Below are 23,696 nucleotides of genomic sequence, written 5' to 3'. Positions count from 1 at the left end.
CTGAAATCAGATGGTTAATCAGGATGGTTCTACAATCCTTTAACCATCAGATAAGTTGATGTTACTCCTCAACTCAAAAATGTTAGATAGATACCCAGAACCTCCATACTTATTTAATTAATCCTCAGGTTTCTTCAAGAAACGAGTTTCATATTGGTGCCAATTATCCAATTTCCCTCAATTCCCAAGTCAGGAACTAGAGGGTTGGTAGACAATCCTTCCTGAACACACTGACACACACATTTACAATTATAAATGTGAACACACAGATGCAGACACACACACATACCAACACACTCGAATATACAGTGACATACACTCACATTCTTAAACACATTCACGTTCATGTACACTTTCCATAACAAACTCACAATCATCCACACTCACATTCATTCACACTATGACACACACTCAACAAACTCACACAGTCTCAAGAAGTCTCAGGAAGTCCCAATATTTTTTTTCCTTTTTAAATTTTATAAAACTGGAAGTTTGTACCTTTTGGCCACCTTCACTCGGTTGACCACCCTTCACTCAATAAATCTCAAGAAGGGGTTCACATGTGGGAAAATAGTGGTATCTCCAGACCTCTGGATCCCTGAAAGGGGGGGCACATTTACCAGTTTTACATCCTTCCATCCTTGCCACAACCAACAAAAATTTTATTTACAAAATGCAACATTTAAAAGATGTTGTGATAATGGTGACTTCAGGTCAAGGCATATTGTGGTAAAGTTGGAGTGTTGAGGATGTGACTGTGTGTGAGTGTGTGTTTGTGTAAGATTGAAAGAGAGAGAGTAACTGTGACAGACTGAGGGACAATGAGGACATGGGCTGTGGGTACAGATATGGTGCAGAGAACATGTGGTGTGGGGAGATAGAGAACTAGAGGAAATGGGTTTAAAAGACACAAGAGTGTTAAAATCTCAGTGGTTAAATCTGGAGTTTAAGAAGATAAGGGGCAAGGATGCTAAGGGTAGGATGACATTGTGTGCTGGATGGATATGTGTTTGGGTGTCATGGGAGTGAAGGGGTTAATGTGGATGGGAAGATAATGGGAGAAGAAGGTTCAGAAGCAAGAGTGGGTAAAAGGCACCTGAGCCCTCATGTCTCTGAGAAGTTAAAGAATGTGATGGTTGGAGGGATATAACAAGTGGGTATGCAGGTCATGGGGGTGGCTAGTGGCCCTAGGCAGAGATGGAGGGTAGAAGAGGAGATGGAAGTCATAGTAGAGGACTGCATGTAGGATTAGGAGTGTACAACATACCATAGACTTTTTCCTTCTGTTTTGGAATAGGAGGCAAATGATGTGACCACGGTGGATTTGACAGGAGACATTTTAACTGGTACCCTTTGCTCAGTGATGGAAAGAGGAGTTAGAATGCCCCTTGTAAGACTCTACCTAAGTCTTGAAGACCTTTTGTTCATCAGATTTACCAAGGAAAATCTCTTTACTTGTTGTGCTATTTCAGAATACAATACATGTTTTATAGGAAAACTAAACAGAGCAAAGCAGAATTTAAATTTCAAAGTACTCTTTTATTCTTTGCTTTTCTCTTATCAGAAACCATGCTAGGAGGTAAGCAGTAATATTTTTGTAGATACATTGACATTTAAAGAAATGTTTTCATGGAAAAAATAACATTGGTTTCATAATGTGGCAGTCGGATCTCCACCTACTGTTCCTCTCAGGCTTACCTTATGCTACACAACAAGGGCTCCTTGGCAGATATAAGAAGATGATATATGTAGTTAATAAAGTGATCTTAAAATAGGGATCATATCCCATATTATATGAGTGGCCCCAATGTAAGCACATGAAGTCTTTGACTAAGAAAAGAATTCAGAGAGATGCGAACAAAGAGGAAGGGAGAGATTTGATGCCAGAGAGGGTTTTCACAGTTTAATATATTAAAAAACTACACTTTGATTAGTTTTCAAAAGTATGATGCAACTTCTAAGTTAATGACTAAAAGATACTGAATGTACAACTTCCCAAGTGACAGGAATAAAATGTAGAATTATTTTAAACATTCATACAGAAGACATTAGACAGAAAAAATACGAATATCCAACAGGTGTAATTCAGAGCACACGAGACATTGGTAACTCCAATCCCAAATGTAACTATTATTGTATTAAACATAACTACACAGATGCTCTTGTTAAGTAAAACATATTTTAATATGTTCACTTGGATATTTTTTCAAGACATATAATTAAAATATAAAGAATAAAATAAAAAAGGAAAAATATATTCTATGTAATGTTAACTAATTTGTGATACAACCTCTAAAGAAAGAAAGGCAAGAATAAAGTTTTTTTAAATCATTTATATGGTCAAATTAAAATAGAAAGAAACAAACATAGAATAGTAATAACTAAGAACGTACAAAAAGTTGATAAATCCATTCCCAAATATATTCATTTTTATACTAACATTAAAGACTATACCTAATAGAATAAAACTTTTTTTAGTATATTCAACTGTATTTTCTCAAGAGATATGCATTATATATAAATATTCAAAATGAAAGGAAAAAATATATTTCATGTACATTTAACCAATTAAACACCAGCATGATACACATATCAGATAAAATGGACATAAAGATTACAGCAGTGTGTTATTTTAGTTAGTATTATTTTTAAATTTTTTCATTTACAATGTTCTAATATATTGATAGATGAAAAACAAGCATAATTTGACTGCATTTATATTTATACATATGTGCACATATGAACACGGAGATACACACAGATATATATGTATACATACATGTAAATACACACGTAGACAAATAGATATACACATATATATATACATACACAAGTATGTGAACAAGCATGTTGTCTTGGTGTCTAATACCTTTTCAATATTTCAAAGTGTGTCATGTGAGATTAAAATACTTGTTTATTTTTTTGGCAGAAGGTTCACTATCTAGCCATTAGGTGAAAGTAATTTGTTGTTTCAAATATTTGAACACTTAATTGTTTGTATCAGCTTTATAATGTAAATATAGAGAAATCCATATTGAAATCATTTGTAAAATTGAGGAAATTTCTATTTTATTCCTTTGAATATCTGCAGGCTAAAGGCAACACACAAACATAATGGATTCACGACTTGCCCTTCCAAATGACCATTCCCCCACTGCTTCAAGATTCATGCAAGGCTCCACCATAACCTTATTGTCTCACTTTTGAGACATGGAAGTGCACCTTGGAACCTATTTCTGCCAACATGCTCAACTGGCATCTTCACATTATAGAAAAAATCTACTTTCTACAGATCTCCAAATCCATATAATTTTATCCTGGACAGAGTGCATTTTTCACAGGCAACACTTACTTCCTGTCTTTCAGTATGTGTGAAAATATACTTTTGTGTTCATTTGTCTGATTCCGGTTTAATCTAGCCATTTCTATAAGAAAATGTGTTAAATGTACTAATCTCACTTCATAATATCTTATTTCAAATGACTACAGTCTCTCTAAGGATGAAATGTACAAAACTCATATTTTTCACTCAATGCCTCCACTCTCTGAAACTGAATTAAATCCCCAGCTTAAGTCTATGGTCTTCAGTTTTCTGTGGGAGAATTTTTCTTACTACAGTTTCTTGAATGCTGAACTCAATGGGTCTTTCTGTTTCATGGAACTCTCCTATCATCCTGTAAGTAGTTAATGTCTGGCAAATTTATTATACCAGATTGAAAGTTACCATCTTCAAGATTTCTCCATAATCTCCAGATTGTTTAAGGAACTACTGTTTCAACACAGCATAGACTCTGAACCCCTCCACTGCATACACTAATAAAATTTCTATTACATCAATATGACCATGATAATGATATCATAATTCATTTATTTTATTTTATTTTTTTTTGTGGGGAAGATCAGCCCTGAGCTAACATCCATGCCAATCCTCTTTTTTTTGCTGAGCAAGACTGGCCCTGTGCTAACATCTATTACCAATCCTCCTCCTTTTTTTTTTCCCCTTTTTGTCCCCAACGCCCCAGTAGATAGTTGTATGTCATAGTTGCACATCCTTCTAGTTGCTGTATGTGGGATGTGGCCTCAGCACGGCCAGACAAGCGGTGCGTTGGTGCGCGCCCAGGATCCGAACCCCGGCCACCAGTAGCGGAGCGCGCGCACTTAACCGCTAAGACATGGGGCCGGCCCCTCATAATTCATTTAAAGTGGCTATTGATTTTATTGTTTATTTAGGAGCAGAATCTCAATCTGTCTTGTTTATCAATCCCTTATAATGTGAGTGTTTCAAAAATGTGCTTATATGCTGAAGGAGACTAATAAAAATCAAGGAATCAATGTGAATATGCAAAAAATGGACAAATTTATGAAGACTATAGGGGATTTTGTATTCCATTTCAAGGCAAAGCAGACTCAAGATACTCTGGAGTCGTGGCTCAGGAGAATGTAGGGGCTGACAGTTGGGAAACATGCAGCTATTAGCGTAGAGGTGTTCCTGAGTCACCAACTGGCCTTGGTAAAAACTGCCAACAAATGTGGAAGAGAGAGGAGAGAGTCCACAAAGATACAAAGGTGCAAACAAGGACAAAGATGCTTTGTGTAGCTGCAGAAACAGGGGAGAATCTTAGGGACAGATTGTTCCTTTGCATGTATTGGACCTGCTGCTTGTGTCTGTGCAAGATGAAAACCATGAAACTACTGGCCCAGACCATCAGTATCAAATGGAAACCACCAAGGAATAATATCAATGCTACATAGAGTGACGGTGTGATGGTACCATGATATATCGCATAACAGTAGCCATAATCTCTTTTCTGTGTGAAGTTTGTGTTGTTCCTTTTATCAGTTATACACAAACGGAGTGTAATATTTAACATCAGGTTCAGGATCCAACAGAAGATATTGGAGGTTGCTATGTACTTGTGGGCTTTTACTTTAAGCTCTGCCCACCTGGAGTTCAAGGGGCTGATAGTGATGGCCTGGAAGACACTCAAGAGGCAGATGGTGATAATGGACACATCCCTGCTCACTCTGTGAACACAGAAAACAAGTTTGCATCCAAAATCATAGAGGAAATATTTCAACCCAAAACCTGCCATCATTTGGGGGACTCCTTTAGAAAAAATAACTAAGAGGTTGGCTACAGTTAGATTCTTGAGAATCAAATCTGTGGACCTAAACTTGCATCCCGTGCAGTGCAGGAGGAGATAAAAGTAAAGAAGAAAGAAATTCCCCAGAATTCCCACTACAGTTTGTAATGAAAAGAGCATTCCTATCACCAAATCCCTGGAGGCCATTCTGTCAGATCTCAGAGATTGACAGTCATCTTCTGAGCCAGAGATTCCTGCATGGGAAGATGAGGAATGAGCTTCATGCAGCATGTCAACTGAAATTCAATATTCTCTACTTATATTGGTTACCATGTAGAAAGTTTTTTATAGTTTTTACGTTTACCATGTTTCCAAGAGTTGAATTTATAACATTTAAGAGCTTTCAATTTATGTATCACTCCTGCAAAGGCCAAATATGTAGTACATCCTGTGTTCTCCCTAACTTCATAAAACAGTCAGTACTAGTATTTTTACTCAAAAGAGAAGCTGCATGGAGGCTGATAAAGTTTAGTGATATGTCAAATTCAAACTGCTTTTATGGAAAACGTGGGTTTTGAACCTGGCTGGGCTGGTCTAATGGCTGTGCATTTAAACATAGTGCTGTTCTAACAAAGCTAGTTAACTGTGTTCTTCCAAAAAACAAAAAACAGATGTGTATTTAGATTTCTCATACCTTGTCATTTTATTTTAGATTGGTAGTATTTTATCTTTTTCTAACAACTTTCCATTTATGTTTAAAGATTTATCATGTAGACCAATAGCAATTATTAATAAATATTTAAATATCTCAATGAAAAGTACATGCACTAATTCTAGGGGCCTGCTTCTTGATAAATTGTATTGAAAATAGTGTACTCTTGGCTTTGTTTGCAATTCCAACAGAAACTCCAATGTGCTTTTCTGCCAGGAATGGAATAACACCTATCACAGGCAGCACTGAACACTCTAGCATGCCCTAAAATGTGAGACCTGAAACACCAATACGTCATAAGTTAGTGTACAGTCAAAACTAAAGATTACTACTTTCAACTCATGACAAATCTGTTTATTAAGTGACTTAAAAAGTTTTAACAATAAGTCAAGATTTGTGAGACATTAAATTATAAGCACATATAGAAAATGAAATCTCTAAGATGTGAAATCTTATTTAAAACTGTAGAGCTTGGAATTCATATGACAGTATTTTTAAACTAGAGAATAGATAACAAGATACCTTTGTGCCTGATAGCTGCTATCTGAAATGCATTTTAATATTATAATTTTTTTCAATGCTCCCTCCTTAATTTGAAAATGCAAAGGAGCCTCACCCAAATCAACCAACCAAGGATGTTTTCAGCAGGGAACAACTACTGTCTCCATTAAGCTCTTCATACACCCAGAGCCAGAGAAAATATTTCTATTTAGCAATTGTCATTTCTATACACTGTTTTTGTAAAATATTGGATTATTTCTGTCGATTTATTCTAGTTTTGGTTAATCGTGGAGGTGCTATTGGCACACTTGTAGTAACCTCAAAAATGTAGTTTATGATTCCTGCAAGTCACCTGACTACAGGTGTAGTTCTGAACTGCAGTCTTTCCTCACATTAAAAATCACATTTCACTATCACTTGGATTAAACACCAACAATCACTGTCAGTGAGGACTACACTAAATCACATTAGGAAGCATTGGGGATCGATGTTGAGTGTAGGACCCCCATTCTCCTTACTAGCTCAGCTCAAATCTCAGAATTATTCCTCCTTTCAGTGTGCCTTTGGCACTGGACCAGGTTGAAACACATAAGAATCCCTTTTTCCAATATAATCACTTACCCAGACTCCTGATTCCCCTCCTTACTTGCAGATTCTTGCTCTCAGACTAAAACAGAAAATACTTATTTGACTCCCTCTCTTTTCCAGGACGGTGGGTTCAGTGTCACAACAATCTGCTAGCGTGAGAGGGAGCGAGGCAGCCAGACCACTAGATATGGGTCTGTGATTCTGTGACCTCACCTCCCCTCAGAACTGCAATCATCTTTTCACCTGTAACCGCAATGAGAGGACAGGCTTGGGGAACTGAGAATATTTGTGAAAAACTTTTTTGCAGTTGCTAATTACCAAAAACAATTAGAAGTTTCTCGTTGTTATCTCCAAAGAGACCTTTGCAGTTTTTGGAGAGGCTCTCTCTTTTCCTTGATCTCTGGAGGTAGACAGAGTCTCAGTGGGAGACAGCAGAAAATACTGAGGTGTGATACCGGAGGAACTGGGCATGACGCACGTGTGGCTGATGCTTGGCCCACAGTCAGGGCTGTAGATCTCAGACCTGTTACAAGAGGTGCAGGTGGGTGTGACTTGCCCGGGGTCCCTGATTATGCTCCTACCTGCTCCCTAGGCTGATCTCTGGGTGGGTAGGACTGCTCCAGACCATAGTATAGCAGGGCTGGAACCAGGCAGGTCAGACAACCGCTTTGGGACCAAAGTTCTGCTGTCAGGTAAGCCTCTTACCAGGTGTGCTTATGGGCATCATAGCAGCAAGGAGTCATAACTCCTCCTGGGTCCATTAGGTGTGTCCATTTGGCAGGCATGGCATCCAAAGGGTCACTGGGCATGTCCCTGAGTGGACAGAACTGCTTCTGGTCCATATTAGAGCAGATCTGGTGCTGGATAAAAGGGCTGTTTCAGGGACAGTGGGTGGGTCTGTGGTCTGCAGGCCTGTTACTGGGAGCACCTAGAGATGTGTCTCCTCCCAAGCCCATTGGGTGTGCCCTTGGGAGTTCCTTGTGTGGGCAGGACTGCCTCCAGGCTGTGGCAGAGCAAAGTTCAACCTGGGTCCTGGGACTGCTTCAGGGTTTAGTTGGATCTAAGTTTAGTGGGCCTGTTACAGAGGCACTTATGGGCATGGCTATGGCCAGGTCCCTGGGCAGGTTCCTGGTGGGTAGGACTGCCTCCAGGCTGTGGTAGAACAGGGCTGGAGTCAGTGCATAGGACTGCTTCAGGGACCACACTTGGGTCCGAGATTGGTTTGCTTTTTACCTTAGGCACAGACGGGCATAGTTCTTCCCGGCACCCTTGGCAGAAGTGGCCAGAGGCAGGACCACAGACAAGTGGGCTTGGGGCTGAGTCCACAGAGAAGTAGGGCTGCTACTGGGCCACAAGCAGCACCACAGCCAGCAGGCCTGCACCCGTGCTGGGACCTGCTTTCTCAAAGTGGTCCTCCTCAATCTTGGGCTCCACGAGGGTTTTACAGCCCCCAACCTGGATCCCACAGCTCCCACAAAAGCACTTTTGTCCATGAATGTCAGCCAAATTGTGAATGGGGGGATGTGCTGATATCACTCCAGAATATAAATTCTAACTGCTCTTTTTTTGTTATTGCCATTGTTTTACTTTACCCTTATCACATACCATTCCAAATGTTAATGTGGTATTGTATTTCTAGGTATATTAACCATTTTTAAAAAGTTTTTTTTAATCTAAAAAATTCACTTATTGACAGATCTGGAACTATGGTGTAATTTAAATAATTGTGTTAAGTTACATAACAAAAGCGACTGTGCTGATGTGGTTAAGGTTACACCTCTCCTTAATAAGGTATCCTTAAAAAAGAAATTTATACTAAATTATCTGGGAGGGCCCAATGTAAGCACATGGGCTCTTTTTTTTTTTTTTAATTTTTTGTTTATTGCAGTAACATTGGTTTATGACATTGTAAAAATTTCAGGTGTACATCATTGTACTTCTATTTCTGCATAGATTACATCATGTTCACCACCAAAATACTAATTACAACCCATCACCACACACATGTACCAAATTATCCCTTTCACCCTCCTCCCTCCCCCCTTCCCCTCTGGTAACCACCAATCCAATCTCTGTCCCTATGTGTTTGTTTATTGTTGTTATTATCTACTACTTAATGAAGGAAATCATATGGTATTTGACCTTCTCCCTCTGACTTATTTCACTTTGCATTATACCCTCAATGTCCATCCATGTTGTCACAAATGGCTGGATTTCATCCTTTCTTATGGCTGAGTAGTATTCCATTGTATATATATACCACAGCTTCTTTATCCATTCGTCCCTTGATGGGCACTTAGGTTGCTTCCAAGTCTTGGCTATTGTGAATAACGCTGCAATGAACACAGGGGTGCATGTACCTTTACAAACTGGTGTTTTCAAGTTCTTTGGATAAATACCCAACAGTGGAATAGCTGGATCATATGGTAGTTCTATCTTTGATTTTTTGAGGAATCTCCATACTGTTTTCCATAGTGGCTGCACCAGTTTGCACTCCCACCAGCAGTGTATGAGAGTTCCCTTCTCTCCACATCCTCTCCAACACATGTCGTTTCCTGTCTTGTTAATTATAGCCATTCTGACGGGAGTGAGGTGATATCTCATCGTAGTTTTGATTTGCATTTCCCTGATAGTTAGTGATTTTGAACGTCTTTTCATGTGTCTGTTGGCCATCTGTATATCTTCTTTGGAGAAATGTCTGTTCAGGTCTTTTGCCCATTTTTTAATTGGGCTGGTAGTTTTTTTGTTGTTGAGATGCATGAGTTCTTTATATATTTTGGAGATTAACCCCTTATCAGAAGTATGGTTTGCAAACATCTCCCAATTGTTAGGTTGTCTTTTCGTTTTGTTGATGGTTTCCTTTGCTGTGCAGAAGCTTTTTAGTTTGATGTAGTCCCATTTGTTTATTTTTTCTATTGTTTCTCTTGCCCGGTCAGACATGGTGTTTGAAAAGATGTTGCTAAGACCGATGTCGAAGAGCATACTGCCTATGTTTTCTTCTAGAAGTTTCACAGTTTCAGGTCTTACGTTCAAGTCTTTAATCCATTTGGAGTTAATTTTTGTGTATGGTGTAAGGTAAGGGTCTACTTTCATATTTTTGCATATGGCTATCCAGTTTTCCCAACATCATTTGTTGAAGAGACTTTCTTTTCCCCATTGTATGTTCTTGGCTCCTTTGTCAAAGATTAGCTGTCCATAGATGTGTGGGTTTATTTCTGGGCTTTTGATTCTATTCCATTGATCTTTGTGTCTGTTTTTAGCACATGGGCTCTTAAACCAGAGAAGAAAGAGCTATGGGGCCAAATAAGAAGTTAGAGGTTAGAAGTATGAAGGGATTTCATATGCTGTTCCTGTGTTTGAATATGGGGGCTGGAAGTGCATGGAAATCACCAAAAAAAAAAAAATTCGGCCAACAACTGTACAATCCCATAAGCTGATTCTCTTCTTGAGATTGAAGAGAAGAGCACAGGCCAGCTTCCTCTTCATTTGGGCCGGTATGATGGTAACCAGAGTAATAAGCCAAAATAATATCCAAAATATTGACTTTTGTACTGTGAGAAAATACATGGGTGTTGTATTAAGCTGCTAATTTTGTGGTAATTTGTTATGTCAGAAATGAAGATGTAATACATGTAGGAATAAGTTGAATGACAAAATATTTAAACTGTAAAATATAGTAAAACAAGTCATTAATTGCTCCAAGATCAGTTTTTAACAGTTTCAGGTGAATCTTATTTTTTATGCAATTTCAGAGTTTGTCACACTATTTCAGAATATGTCACACAAACACTATTAACATATTTGGATTCTTTCAATATTTATGTAAATATTTTTATATTGGAGTTATCCAATCAAATTACTTTCCTCAATCAGTTATTTACAAAGAAGATATTTTAAGCACATAGTCAGAAATACTACGTCATATTCATGTTGCTTACCAGTGAACCATCTTTATGGAAACACTTCCTGTTTACATATTTACAGGGTTAAATCTGTTTCCTCCTATCACACACATCCTCTCATGTGCCTCATTGATCTTGATTATCTGTGCACATTTGCATTATCCAGATGCTTTCTAAGACATGAGATTCCGTGACCTTTATGATTAGACATTTTCTCTCTGAGGGGGAATTGCCAAAGGGCCCTTGCACATGGCTATAAAGCAGAATATTGTGTTGTGTAGACACACACAGCATCTTTCAGATTTTGGCTCCTTTTCTTTTTCAGTGCCTCCCTCATGTCTCCCTCACTGTGGGGGAGCCTGAGGAATAGCAGAGGCTTCCAGAGAGAACAAGTCATTAGAGAGGCTTTCTGCCTCCAAACCCGTGGAGCCCTTCCATCTCCTCCCTGCAGAGAGCCCAGCATGTTTCCAGGACAGGGTCTTGTGCTGAGTCACCACTTGCCCTAGAAAATCACTCCTCAGCGTGCCTATGATCCAAGGGGTTTCAGTCAAAATGCTGCAGGTATAGATTATGCTCCCAGAAGAATTATGACACATCCTCCTCATACCAGGGCTAAATTACAGCTCCACCTTAGTCCCTTGACCATCCTGAGTCTCCTAACCACCACCTAGAATCCAGTTGGGCCCAAGAACACAGGTCTGAGCTCCGAGTTCAGACCCATCTAAGATCAGAATCTGCAGCACAAATCATTCCTCCCACCAAATCCATGCTGTCCCTTCTGTGGGGTTTTGATCACCTCTCCCTCCATTGCCTGTTTTCCATTCTGTCCAATCCATTGCACATGTACACACAGCAGCATGGAAAGTTCTCAGGGACCTTGATCCAGCACCTCCTTCAATCCACCTGGCCCCAAGCGGAGCACAAGCTCCTGAGTACTAGATGCCCAGAACCATCCTCCCCAGTATAAACGCATAGGGCGCTCACCAGACCCTATTCTAAAGAGGAAATGAAAAATCATGTTATATGAAAATTAAGAGCTGATCTTCATCAAAAGATGAGACTGAGAGAGAGATTGGGAGAACCAAGGAAGGACTTGTATCCAACAAATAGAAACAACTCCAAAAATAAACAGGAAAAAGATAGACAAAACATCAGGAAAAAATGAAAACTATAATCCAGAAAGTGCTTTTAAAAAAGATACCAAAAGGCTATTTAATATGTGAAAAGAGGTTCAAATTTCTTAGTCATCTAGAAAATGCAAATCAAACCATCCCCTCATACCACCACACACCAACAAGAAAATTAAAATGAAAAAGAAAGAAATTAGCAATGTTGGCAGGATGTGGATAAACCAGGAATGTTTGTACACTGCTGGTGGGTATGAAAAACAGTATAAAAAATACATTTTGAAAAAACATTCCACTGTATCTAATAAATTTGAGCTGATGCAAACCTATGGCCCAGCAATTCCAGTAACATACATAATACACTCCACTTTTATTTGTATGTTAGTCACTAAAGACAATTTCTAGAATTTACATACCAGTACGGATCCTAATAGCCACAAACTGAAAACACTCAGATGAACATCAACAGTGGAATGATTAAATTAATGCTTTTATATCCAAATAGTGGAATAATATACAGTAATGTTAATGAATAAACCACAACAACATGCAACAATACAGATAAATTCATAAACACCATAAGGAAAGAAAAAGTAAAAAACAAATAAAGGAACACTTTCTTATTTAAGTAAAATTTAAAAAAAACAGGCTGAAACTTACATATTCTCTTAGATATAAGAAGACTGTTTAGACTTAGAGGTAGTGACTGTGAGAGCAAAATGTGGCTTTGGCGGGAAGGATGCTGATAATATTGTGTTTTATGGTACACATGATATATAGACATGCATGTTCAGATTGTGAAATTTCATTAAGCTGTGGATTTATGACCATCATGTGACATTAATTTATTTTAGTATGGATCAACAGTTAAAAAAAAGATCTGAGAAGTGGGTAATAGAGTATTGTTGGATTGCCATCATGTTGTCCAGGTGGAGGTTACAGGTCTTAAACAACAACACTCTGATTAGTTTTTAACAGTATATTATAATTTGTAGATTAAAACTAAAGTATAATGAATACACCACCTCCAAGTAAAAGTAGTAATATATAGAATTATTTTTAAAATAATGTAGAAGAAGTTAAGATAAAAAACTAAGAACATAAAACAGGTCTAATGAAGAACACATGATGAATTGGTAAATTCAATCAAAATACATTTGTTATTATACTGGACATAAATAGACTAACTGCTCCTGATAATGTCAAACACATTTTAGTATATTCAGTTAGATACTTTTTCAAGCTATATAGCTGAAATATACAGATTAAATAGAAAAAAAGGAAAAATAATTTCCATGTAATTTTCACCAGTTAAACAAGTAGCATGGTGATATACATATCAGATAAATAGACTTGGTATTAGTCTTCTAGGGCTGCCATAACAAAATACCACAGGCTGGAATGCTTATATAAGAGAAATTTATTTTCTCGCAAATCTGGAGGTGAGAAGTCCAAGATCAGGGTGCTGACAGGACTGATAACCCCTGAGGCCTCTCTCCTTGGCTTGCAGACAGCTGTCTCCTCGCTGTGCTTTCCATGGCCATGTCTCTGTTCATGCGCACTCCTGGTGTCTCCTCTTCTTCCTATATAGACACCAGTCCTACTGGATTAGAACTCTACCCTTATGACCTCATTTAATCATAATTACCTCTTCCAAGGCCCTATCACCAAATACAGTTGTATTGGGGATTAAGGATTCAACACACTAATTTTGAGGAAATGCAATTCAGTGCATCATATACTTTAAGCTTAAGCAGTTTGTTATTATTCTAATTAGTATTTTTTATTTCATAATTTACTTTTCTCAAAATATTAATGGAAAACAGACATAATTTGACTGATTTTATACATATTTGCATATTCATACGTGTACATATACATACACAAATATATAGAGAGACAAACGTATATACAAACATATGCAAGCATAAACACACACACATTACTTGCTTGCTTTGTGGCGTATATTTCTAACATTCTTATGTGAATTTAAAAAAGTATGTGTTTCTCTCTTTTGCAGCACATAAATCACTATATAGCCATTAGTTATAACTAATTACTTTGTTTTTTAATTTTGAATCCTTAATACATTTCATAGGCATTATGGTGTAATACTATAAAAATTAAAATATTTATTAAAATTGAGAGAGCTATATTAAAATATTTATAAAATTTAAGAAATTTTCATTTCATTCATTTGAAAATACACACATCCAAAATGCCACATAAACAAAATGATTTAATTACTTATTCCTCCAAATGCCTATTCTGTCACTGCTTCAAGATTAATGGAAGGCTCCCCATAAACCTATTGCCTCACCCAGAAACATGGGAGTGAACCACGGGGCCTGTTTCTTGCTAACTTTCCCAATTGGCCTCGTCATGTCATAGAAAAAACAACCTTCCACACTTTCCCAAATCCATATCATTTTGTGCCAGACAGCATGCATTTTTAATAGACAGAACTCACTTGAGGTCTTTTAACTATCAGCAAAAGCATACTTTCGTGCTCTCCTTTGTCCACTGATGGTACATCTGGTCCTTTCTACATCTTTAAGGCAATTGCCTGAGTGAAAGTCAATTCAGACAGAGGACTACTAGGATGAGGACTCAAATACAGGAGGATAGAGGGGAGCTGTAGTAGTTACTTCAGTATTATCGTCTTTTGTCTTTGGTCATATTAGAATTTTTGTTCTAAGTCTAATTTCTATTCAGTTATCTCATTAAGGCAGTCTCTAAGGCTAACTGTTATATGTCATTGTAGTCATGGTTTAATTTTGTCTTTCTGTACGTTCCAATAAGACAATTGTTTAGGATGAGAGCTCTCTAAAAATTTTTTTCAAAGAGAGAAGTTTCTCCAATGCGAAGGATCCAACATCTGGCCATTGATGGGTAGGATCTTATACTAATCTTATACTAATAGAAACTCAATCCAATATGCCTTTTTAGGATTTAACCATGGAGTCAAGAGGTATCCTAAAGGAGAGATCAAGTGATGAGCTTTCACAGGATCCTGAAAGTTCACTCCCAAAGTTAGCCTAAGAATGTATAGCTTTCATTGTTATAGGTGGTAAGAATGGTGTACTGAAAACAGTGTGTCTGGTTTCTGGCAAGAACATAAAATGCCTCCAATCACAGACCTGCTAATCTGTGACACCAGGCAGGCGCTACTGGAATAGGACTTTTACAGCACTAACAAAACAACAAAGGTTGAGATTTAAAAAGCCCTTTATGGACTGGGACCCTTTATGACAAATTCCTCTGAGAGCTGGCACAGTCAGGCAAAGAGAGTGCTCCTTGTGTCTTCATTCCCAGAATCCCATTATATTCAACTGGTCACCATGATGCACACTGACATGTTCACCTTCTGGCTGCTAGAGATCCAAGAGAATATTCTCATTGGTCACAATGCCCAGCTCTGAAGACATAGAACAAGAAGAAAGAATACCTCATCCAATTTTTCTCATCTGCACGTTAACAGATTTAGCTACGTTTGGGTCTCGGAGCCAAACTAATACCTAAGAGGGATGCGCCACTGGGTTGGGAATTGTGTAGTGTTTCACAGAGTACCTCATTGCATGGAAATTTTCTTGAGGTTAGCAGGTGATCTAGTATCAATCTAACTTGTTTTGTGACCAACTTATCCTAACCCGGGAGTCTGAGTAAGGCGGCAAGCACTATAACAGCTTTTAAGCGCTCAACCTATGCCCATCAGTTTTGCAGCTTTGGCTTCCAAGATTGTCCCCTAGTAACAGCCTTTACCTTATGTTCACAGTAAACCACAGCAAAGTTTGTCTAAGCAGATGCCGTTCTGGTGAGATCTGTGAACTCACCAGTTGGTGAAGCCAGCTCAAACAGCATGCTTATAGGATCTGTGCCTTCATTCTACCCAATAGTTTCCATCCTTATGACAATTGAAACAACAGAAAATTAAAAAAAAAAAAAAACCAAAAACAAAACATACAGGACATCTCAGGGAGGAAGATGATAAATAATAACCAAGAGTACTCAGAACAAATCCTTACCAGAGTTGCTATAACCAAGAAATGAGTTCCACAAATATTTTCTCCTGATAATCTAAATTTAGAAAAGGAAACAAAAAGGAATCTCACTACTCTTGCTTCCACTGGATGCTGCAGGTAGACATCTAGGACACTGATGTAGTGAGAATTTTTACCTTCTGCTGGCTTTTTGCCAGAGGTCCCCGGATCTCTTACCTGCAGCAATCTCAGAGTGAGCAGTGTCCACTCAGTGAATTTTCTTCTGTCTGGCTTGCCATGTGTGGGATATGAAAAGTTTTTTTCTGTACCCTTCTGGGTTCTTTTGGTTGGTCTATTAATTAAATTGACCTATGATGGATTTATGGGAGAAATACAAATTTAATTACATACTTATGGGAGACTCATATAGACGTGAGAGGGTCAAAGACAGACAATTGAGGATTACATGCCATCCTGAGCTAAGTAGAAAGGGGTTGGGGTCTGGGGCTTCAAAAGGAAGGAAGACAATTCATAGGAAGATGGGAAGAACAAATGTTTGGTGAACAAATGTTTGTCATGCCATGTAGAGACAATGGGACACAGAGAGGACTTTGAACAAACAGGCCCTGCCAAGCTCCTCTGCTCACCACACACAGTGCATGCTCTTGGTAGTTATCTCTGGTGACAGCTCTCTTCATAGACCAGGCTCTCTATCTAAATTCTTTTATGTAATTAAGGGGGAGGTAAAAAGCCACTCTTGAGTCTTTCAAGCCTTGATTGTCTTCAGTTCAAAATAATCCACAAGCCAAATGGGCGCATTTTTGGGAGGCTCGTTCTGAACCCCTTCAGTGGTAAAAATGTATAGGGCTCACCACAGACACTATTCTAAACAGCCTCTCACACATGCCCCCAGATTTCCTGGTGCTTCCAGCATAATACAGTGGTCAGCCTGGGACTCAGATTCCTTTGATTTTTCACCCAAGACATGGTCCCCCTCACTGTCCAAGGTCTGCAAAGCTTAATAAAAGGAAGAAGGGTCTCAAATTTTATACTATCTGATAGCAAGGTTGTCAGTTTCATGGATGGTGGCAGAACACATGAGAATCCTGGGCCTGCAACAAAAGACTGAATTTTTCGTGTCACAACTGGAAGGAAGACCTTCACATTTGTGTTTGTTTTCCTTGCCCTTCCCAAATACAGTGGAGGGATTACAAACAGGCCCAGGGGTGGTTATGTACACATTGCAGATCTGTATCACAGCTGAGAAACCACAAACTTAAGAAACCCCAATATTTCAAAATGGGTCATAAGACAACCTGCCGATCTTTTGCCTCACAGAAAGGCATTATCTTTATTATACTGGTCTAGTAATTAAACAGCCCTTTACCCCGATAAAGATTAACCCTCTGCACTGAAGGCTATTTGTTATGCAAAATGTTATCTTATCCTTCATAAGATAGTTTGGAACAGAAGCTGAGAGAAACAAGAGAGATTTACGGGGAAAATATATCACAACAGACTTGACTTCCTTTAAATATGAGAAAAATTCATCTTCTGGAAAAAAAAAAAGGCCTATTAAAGATTCTGGACTCCAGGACTTTGATTTTTTACACCATGGCATTGCTAAAGTCTTTACGAGGCAGGCAGAAATGGCAGAATGATCACAAGAATTTATTGAAAAGTCAGCTCCAAGATTCATGTGATGTTACCTGGTGAGACATTAATAGGAGAGAGAAGGAAGGAAACCAGAAGATAACATTTCTAAACCAACTGAGTTTCATTAGCTTTATGGAAAAACAATATCATTTGCTATTCACATCACAACAAAGTGTTTCTGAGTGGATTTCTGATCTAAATTTTAAAGATGAATAACATAATTTATAGAAGAAATCAAAAGGGATAATCTCCACCTTCTTACTATGGGAAATATTTCTGACCCTGAACAAAAAACATTAACTATAATAGAAGAAATGACAAGTTAGATTATGGTAATATTAAGTTCTAGATCTGAGAGCTCCAAACTATAAACCACTCAAGTGAACACAAGCAGAGGAATGATGAAAATAATTATTTGATATCCAATTATGATAAATGCATAAACAACATAAGCAATAAAGATACCAACAAATAAGTCAATGCTGTATTGCTTCATTTGCATACAATTAAAAGCAGGCTCAAAGATTACTATGCTCTTAGATGTTAGAATATTGGTTACTCGGTGGAAGTATTGACTAGTAGGTGGAAAAATGTGGTTTCTGGTGAATGCCGCCATATTTTATGTTTTTTTGTAATCTAGGTGTTGAGCACAGAGGTATGCTCAGTTTGTGAAATTTCATTGAGCTATGCATTATGTCACGCATGTGACATTAAATTTTTCAATATAGATTACCAATAAAAGAATTGTAGATTATTGTTTGATTGCCATCACACTGTCTAGGATGAGGTTAAATATATTACATAACTACGTTTTGATTAGTTTCTCAAAATATGCTGTAGTATCCCACAAATTCCAAGGCAATGAGGTAAAATGTAGAAATAGTTAAAAAATTAATATGGAAAATTTAGATAGTAAAACCAGGAACATACAACAGGTGTAAAGAAGACCACACAGTAAGTTGGTAAATCTAACCCCCAATATAAATATTATTGTATTAAAAATAACTACACCAATCATACTTGTTAAACTTAAACATGTGTTACTATATTTAAGTGGTTATTTTTTCAAGAAACATAGCTAAAATATAAGGATTCAATTTATAAACAAGAAAAATAGATTCCATGTAATTTCAACCGATTATCCAACCTCTAAAGAAAAGAGGCAAAATATAGAGTTATTTTAATTTATTGATACAGAGGAAGTTAAATGGGAAAGAAAGGGAAAATAGAGCAGGTGCAATAAAGACCACACAAAAAGTTGAAGGATCTATTCCCAAATATATCGCACCTTAAAGACTTCACTTAACAAAGTCAAATATTTTTTAATATATTCAGATGGATAATTTTCTGAGAGATACACCTAAAATATAAAGATTTATACAGAAAAAATCAAAATATATTCCATGTAAATGTAACCAACTGAACAACTTGCAGTGGCAGGTGGATGTATATACTTATATAATTCAGATAAATGAGACTTAAAGTTCGAAACGGCTTGCAATTGTGGTAATTAGAATTATTTTTTAATTTCTTAATTTATAATTTTCCAAAGTTATTGATGAAATCTAAAAATAATTTGACTGATTCTATATTTATATATATGCCTATATAAACACACAGACACACCCACATATATGTGTATATATACACACAAACACACACACAAGTATATGTATATGTATATGTATATACCCACAGAAGCGTATTGTTTGATGTCTAATACATACGTAAATATTTCTAAGTGAATCACGTGATCTTAAAATATGTTTATTTTTTCAGCAGAACATTCAATATATATCCATTAGGTGAAAATAATTCCTTATTTTTCAAACATTTGAAATCTTACTTCTTTGTATATGCTTTATAATGTAAATATGGAGAGAACATATAAAAATCATTTCTAAAATTAAAGAAATATCCATTTTATTCCTTTGAATATCCACAGGCCAAAAATCACACATGTATAATATAGATTTTTGACTTACCCCTCCAAGTGGCTATTCCACCACTGCTTCATGATTAATGGAAGACTCCACCATGGCCTTATTTCCTCACGTTAAAGACATGGGAGTGCACCTTGGAACCTGTTTCTGCCAACGTGAACAACTGGCCTCTTTACATAATAGAAAAATCTACCTTGTATAGACCTAAATATCCCTGGTTTTTTTTCCCCAGACAGAATGTATTTTAATAGGTAACACTTACTTGACGTCTTTTAAAATTCAGCCAAAACATGTTTTTCTGCTCTCATTTTTTTGATTCAGTTCAATATGACCAATTCTACATGAAAATGCTCCAAATATACTATCCTTCTTTGTAATATCTCAAATGAGAAGGTCTCTCTAAGGATGGAATGTATAAAACTCATAGTAGGCCCTCAATGCATCTAAACTCTGAAATTGAATTTACACTCCACCTTAATTCCATGTACTGCATTGTGCTGTAGGAGAATTTTCCTTCCTCCAGTTTCTTGAATGACAATCTCATTGGTTTTTATGTTTTATGGGGCTTTTCCTATAATCCTATAAGTAGTAAATGTCTTGAAAATTTATTATCAAGATTATTATCAAATTTATTATCAGGTTGAAAGTTATATTCTTAATAGCTTCTCCATAATCTACAGATTGTTTCTGGAACCACCACTTTAACACTGCATAGACTCTGAAACCCTACACTGGAAACATGAATAAAGTTTCAATTATATACATAGTAACATGATAAATATATCACATTTCATTTATAATTGCTATTGGTATTGTTATTTATTTAGGAACAGAAGCTCAGTCTAACTTGTTTACAACTCTCTTATAATGTGAATATTTCATAAGTGTTCTTATACACGGAAAGGGATGAATGAATAAACAAGTAACCATTGTGAATAGGCATATAATTTACATAATTATAATAAGCTTAGAGGATTTTGTATTTCATTTGAGGCAAAACAGAACCTAGATATTCGGGAGTCATAGCTCCTGAGAATGTAAGGGCTGACAGTTGGGAAACATGCAGTGAATAGTGTAGAAGTGTTCCTCAGCCACAAACTGGGATTGTTAAAAACAGCCAAACAAATGTGGAAGATAGAGGAGAGAGTCCACAAAGATACAAAGGTGCTCACCAGGACAAGGGTGCTTTGGTGGCTCCTGTCTCAAGGAAGGATCTTGAGGAGAGATTGTTCCCATGAATGTATCGGACCCTCTGCTTGTGCCTGAGCAGGATGACAACCATGGAGCCACTGGCCCAGACCATCAGCATCAAACAGAAACAATCATCGAATACAAATGGAACATAAATTAACTCGATGATTTTGCCATAAAATACTACATAACAATAGCCATACTCTATTTTCTTTGTGATACTTGTGTTGTTCCATTTGTCAGTCATATGAAAAGGAACCAGAGTATTTAGCATCATGTTCAGGATCCAGCAGAGGATGTTGGAGGTGCCTATGTACTTGGGAGATTTACTTTAAGCTCTGCCTACCTGGAGTTCCTGGGACTGATCATGATCACCTGGAAGACACACAAGAGACAGGTAGTTCCAATGGACACGTCCCTTCCCACTTTGTGAACATAGAAAACAAGTTTGCTTCCAAAATCATTGAAGAAAAGTTTCAACCCCAAAACTGCTCTACTTTCTGGGAGTCCTTTGGAAAGAATCACTAAGAGGTTGGCTACAGTCAGGTGCTTGAGAATCAAATCCGTGGACCTAAACCTGCATCGTGTGAAGTAAAGGAAGAGAAAACGGTAAACAAGAGAGAAATTCCCCAGAATTCCAACTATAGTCTGTAATAAAAACATCATTCCTAGCACCAAATCCCTGGTGGCCATTCTGTCAAATCCCAGGGAGTGATATTCATCGTCAGGGGCAAATATTCCTGCACAGGAAAATGAGGCAAGAGCTCTATGTATCACGTCAGCTGAAATTTCAATATTCTTCACTTACATTACTTCCCACTGAAAAATAATTATTTATACTTTTTCCTTTTGAACAGGTGTCTGAGAGTTGAATGCCTAACACTGAAAGATCTTTCACAGACTATGGATCACTTGCTAAAAGCCATGTATGCATGTATTCCTCAAAAATTCTTGAGAGAGTCAGAACTAGTATCTTCATTGAAACGATAAGGAGCAATGAGGCAGAAATAAGTTAATTATTTATCCAAATTTAAACCCTTATTATGGGACAGGTGAATGGTAGCACCTTTCTAGATGGGTAAAATGGCAGTGCATTTAAACACAGCTATTTTAACAAAGCTAAGTTAGTTAATTATATTCTCAGATAAAATACAGATGTATATTTGGATGTTTTCATACCTTGACATTTTATTTTAGATTCGGTTGTACTTTTTGTTATATTGTTGCAACAAGTTTCCATTTATTTTTAAATGTTATTGTGTAGGCCAACACCAATTATAAATCAAGGTTTGGATTTCTTTTTTTTCTTTTCTTTTTTTTTTGGCACTCTTCTGTATTTTCCAGTGTTTTAATAATAAATGTATTACTTTTGTCTTGAGTAAGCAAATGTCTTAAACTGTATTTTTTAAAAATTATTAGCTCCCTTTATTTATTTTTTTGTGAGGAGATCAGCCCTGTGCTAACATCTGCCAATCCTCCTCTTTTCTTGCTGAGGAAGACTGGCCCTGGGCTAACATCCGTGCCCATCTTCCTCCACTTTATATGGGACGCCGCCACAGCATGGCTTGACAAACAGTGCATCGGTGCGCACCCGGGATCCGAACCGGCGAACCCCGGGCCACCGCAGCGGAGCACGCGCACTTAACCACTTGTGCCACCGGGCCAGCCCCGGTGTGTTTATTTTAATTGGGACCTTGAAGCTTCCAAATGTGCACAAAATTCTAAAACTGCCTCACTACAAGGTACCATATTTAAATTACCAAAAACAACTAATAAGCTGAGGGAAGACAAAATGGCTTCTCAGACTTCTCTTTCCCTTCTCCTGGTTTTTTTTTTTTCCCATCTTATGCTCAGGACCCACCTCTGATGCCCTCTTCCTCCTTCCCTTCTGTACCACCTCTAGTGCTGAAACTTTGTCCATCTGAGCAAGTAACCTTAACTTAGTTGATCTTCCAAAAATGCAATTTGGATCCAACTATTCCTTTGAAGCTTGTATCTGAGACGTGGCTGAAATTTTTAAAACAAAAGCTATAAGGTCTCTGTGTCTATGTATATATTATATATGTCTATGTGTATATATGATATTTTTCTACCTCTGGATGGTAAGATTGATTTGTAGAAGAGCTGTATTTAATTAGTTTGAAATTAAGTGCTTATAGATTAAGTATTCCAAAACCTCAGAAATGCAATGGAAATTAACTCAAAATTTTTTAAGTTTATGTGATGTAGGGTAAATTTTTAGTACATAAAAGCTAGCTTAAGGTTGTTGGATTAATTGAAACAGGCATGTCTTTAAAGTTATCAATGCTGAATATAGTGCAGACAATACAACTTTCATTCCATATGGGTTTATTAAGCTCATTTTATCTCTATCAGCAAAAAAGGAACTTAAGATGATGTTTGCCTATTTAGTGTCAAATCATGGCATGATTGTCAAAAGCAAGTAAGTTAAATAACTGCAAATAAGATCAAAATTTATACTAAGTTAAACTAAATATAGATAGTCATTGAATATCTAAATCATTTCGAAATAAGATGGAGATTAATTATTGAACATAGGTGTATCTACTTTTGGCTTCCTATTGCAGAGAAGCTGAAGATATTTGAATCTATTAGTGAACATGTTTTATGCCATGCTGAGAAATTTACAATGAGAAAAGGCATTCACTTCTAGAAATTTATAAAAGGGATATATAATTTGGCCAATCTGCAAAATGCTAATATAGTTCACAATTGCTTACTTCTTAGGTTTTCAGTAGGAATTAAGGATTCTGAGGGTTAAGAATTCTAATCAATATATGTAATAATCAGAGAAACATCTCTCTACCCAAGGAAAGTAGGATATTTTGATAAAAGAAGGTATAAGGATTGGAAATGCATTTTGGTGAGGGAAAAGAAAGTAATTTTGTCTTAAAGAGATGGTAGGTATTTCTGAATGGGAAAGAGGAAAACATAGGAGAAAATATACATGAAAAACAGTGTAGGAGGTTTGTTGGAAGGAATCTTGGGAAA

The 23,696-nt window shown here is 37.1% G+C and overlaps 2 protein-coding genes across 9 annotated transcripts in view; both read right to left on the bottom strand.

The window, feature by feature from the left end:
• Positions 1–4,139: 4,139 nt before the first annotated feature.
• LOC147912776 (vomeronasal type-1 receptor 4-like) lies at positions 4,140–5,736 on the bottom strand. Its single transcript, XM_087422071.1, is given in 2 exon segments — positions 4,140–4,523; positions 4,526–5,736. Coding segments are annotated over 2 exon segments (966 nt in total). The 5' UTR covers positions 5,376–5,736; the 3' UTR covers positions 4,140–4,407.
• Positions 5,737–9,787: 4,051 nt separating this feature from the next.
• LOC101397010 (zinc finger protein 677-like) overlaps positions 9,788–23,696 on the bottom strand; it is a 52,744-nt gene continuing 38,835 nt past the window's right edge. For 3 of the 8 annotated variants that reach the window (XM_087422076.1, XM_087422075.1, XM_087422077.1), the window contains exon 4: positions 13,025–13,497. In XM_087422076.1, coding sequence (XP_087278202.1) covers positions 13,274–13,497 — 224 coding nt within the window. In that variant the 3' untranslated portion in view covers positions 13,025–13,273. Of the gene's footprint in view, positions 10,177–13,024; positions 13,498–21,030; positions 21,060–23,696 lie in introns of those variants that run through there. The other 5 variants (XM_087422083.1, XM_087422082.1, XM_087422078.1 and 2 more) reach the window with 5 other exon arrangements.

Source organism: Ceratotherium simum, chromosome 33, assembly GCF_057802395.1.
Source record: "Ceratotherium simum simum isolate JZ-2026a chromosome 33, ASM5780239v1, whole genome shotgun sequence".
Taxonomy (NCBI): domain Eukaryota; kingdom Metazoa; phylum Chordata; class Mammalia; order Perissodactyla; family Rhinocerotidae; genus Ceratotherium; species Ceratotherium simum.
Note: the sequence above shows the minus strand (reverse complement) of the source record. Positions and strands in the feature narration are given on the sequence as shown.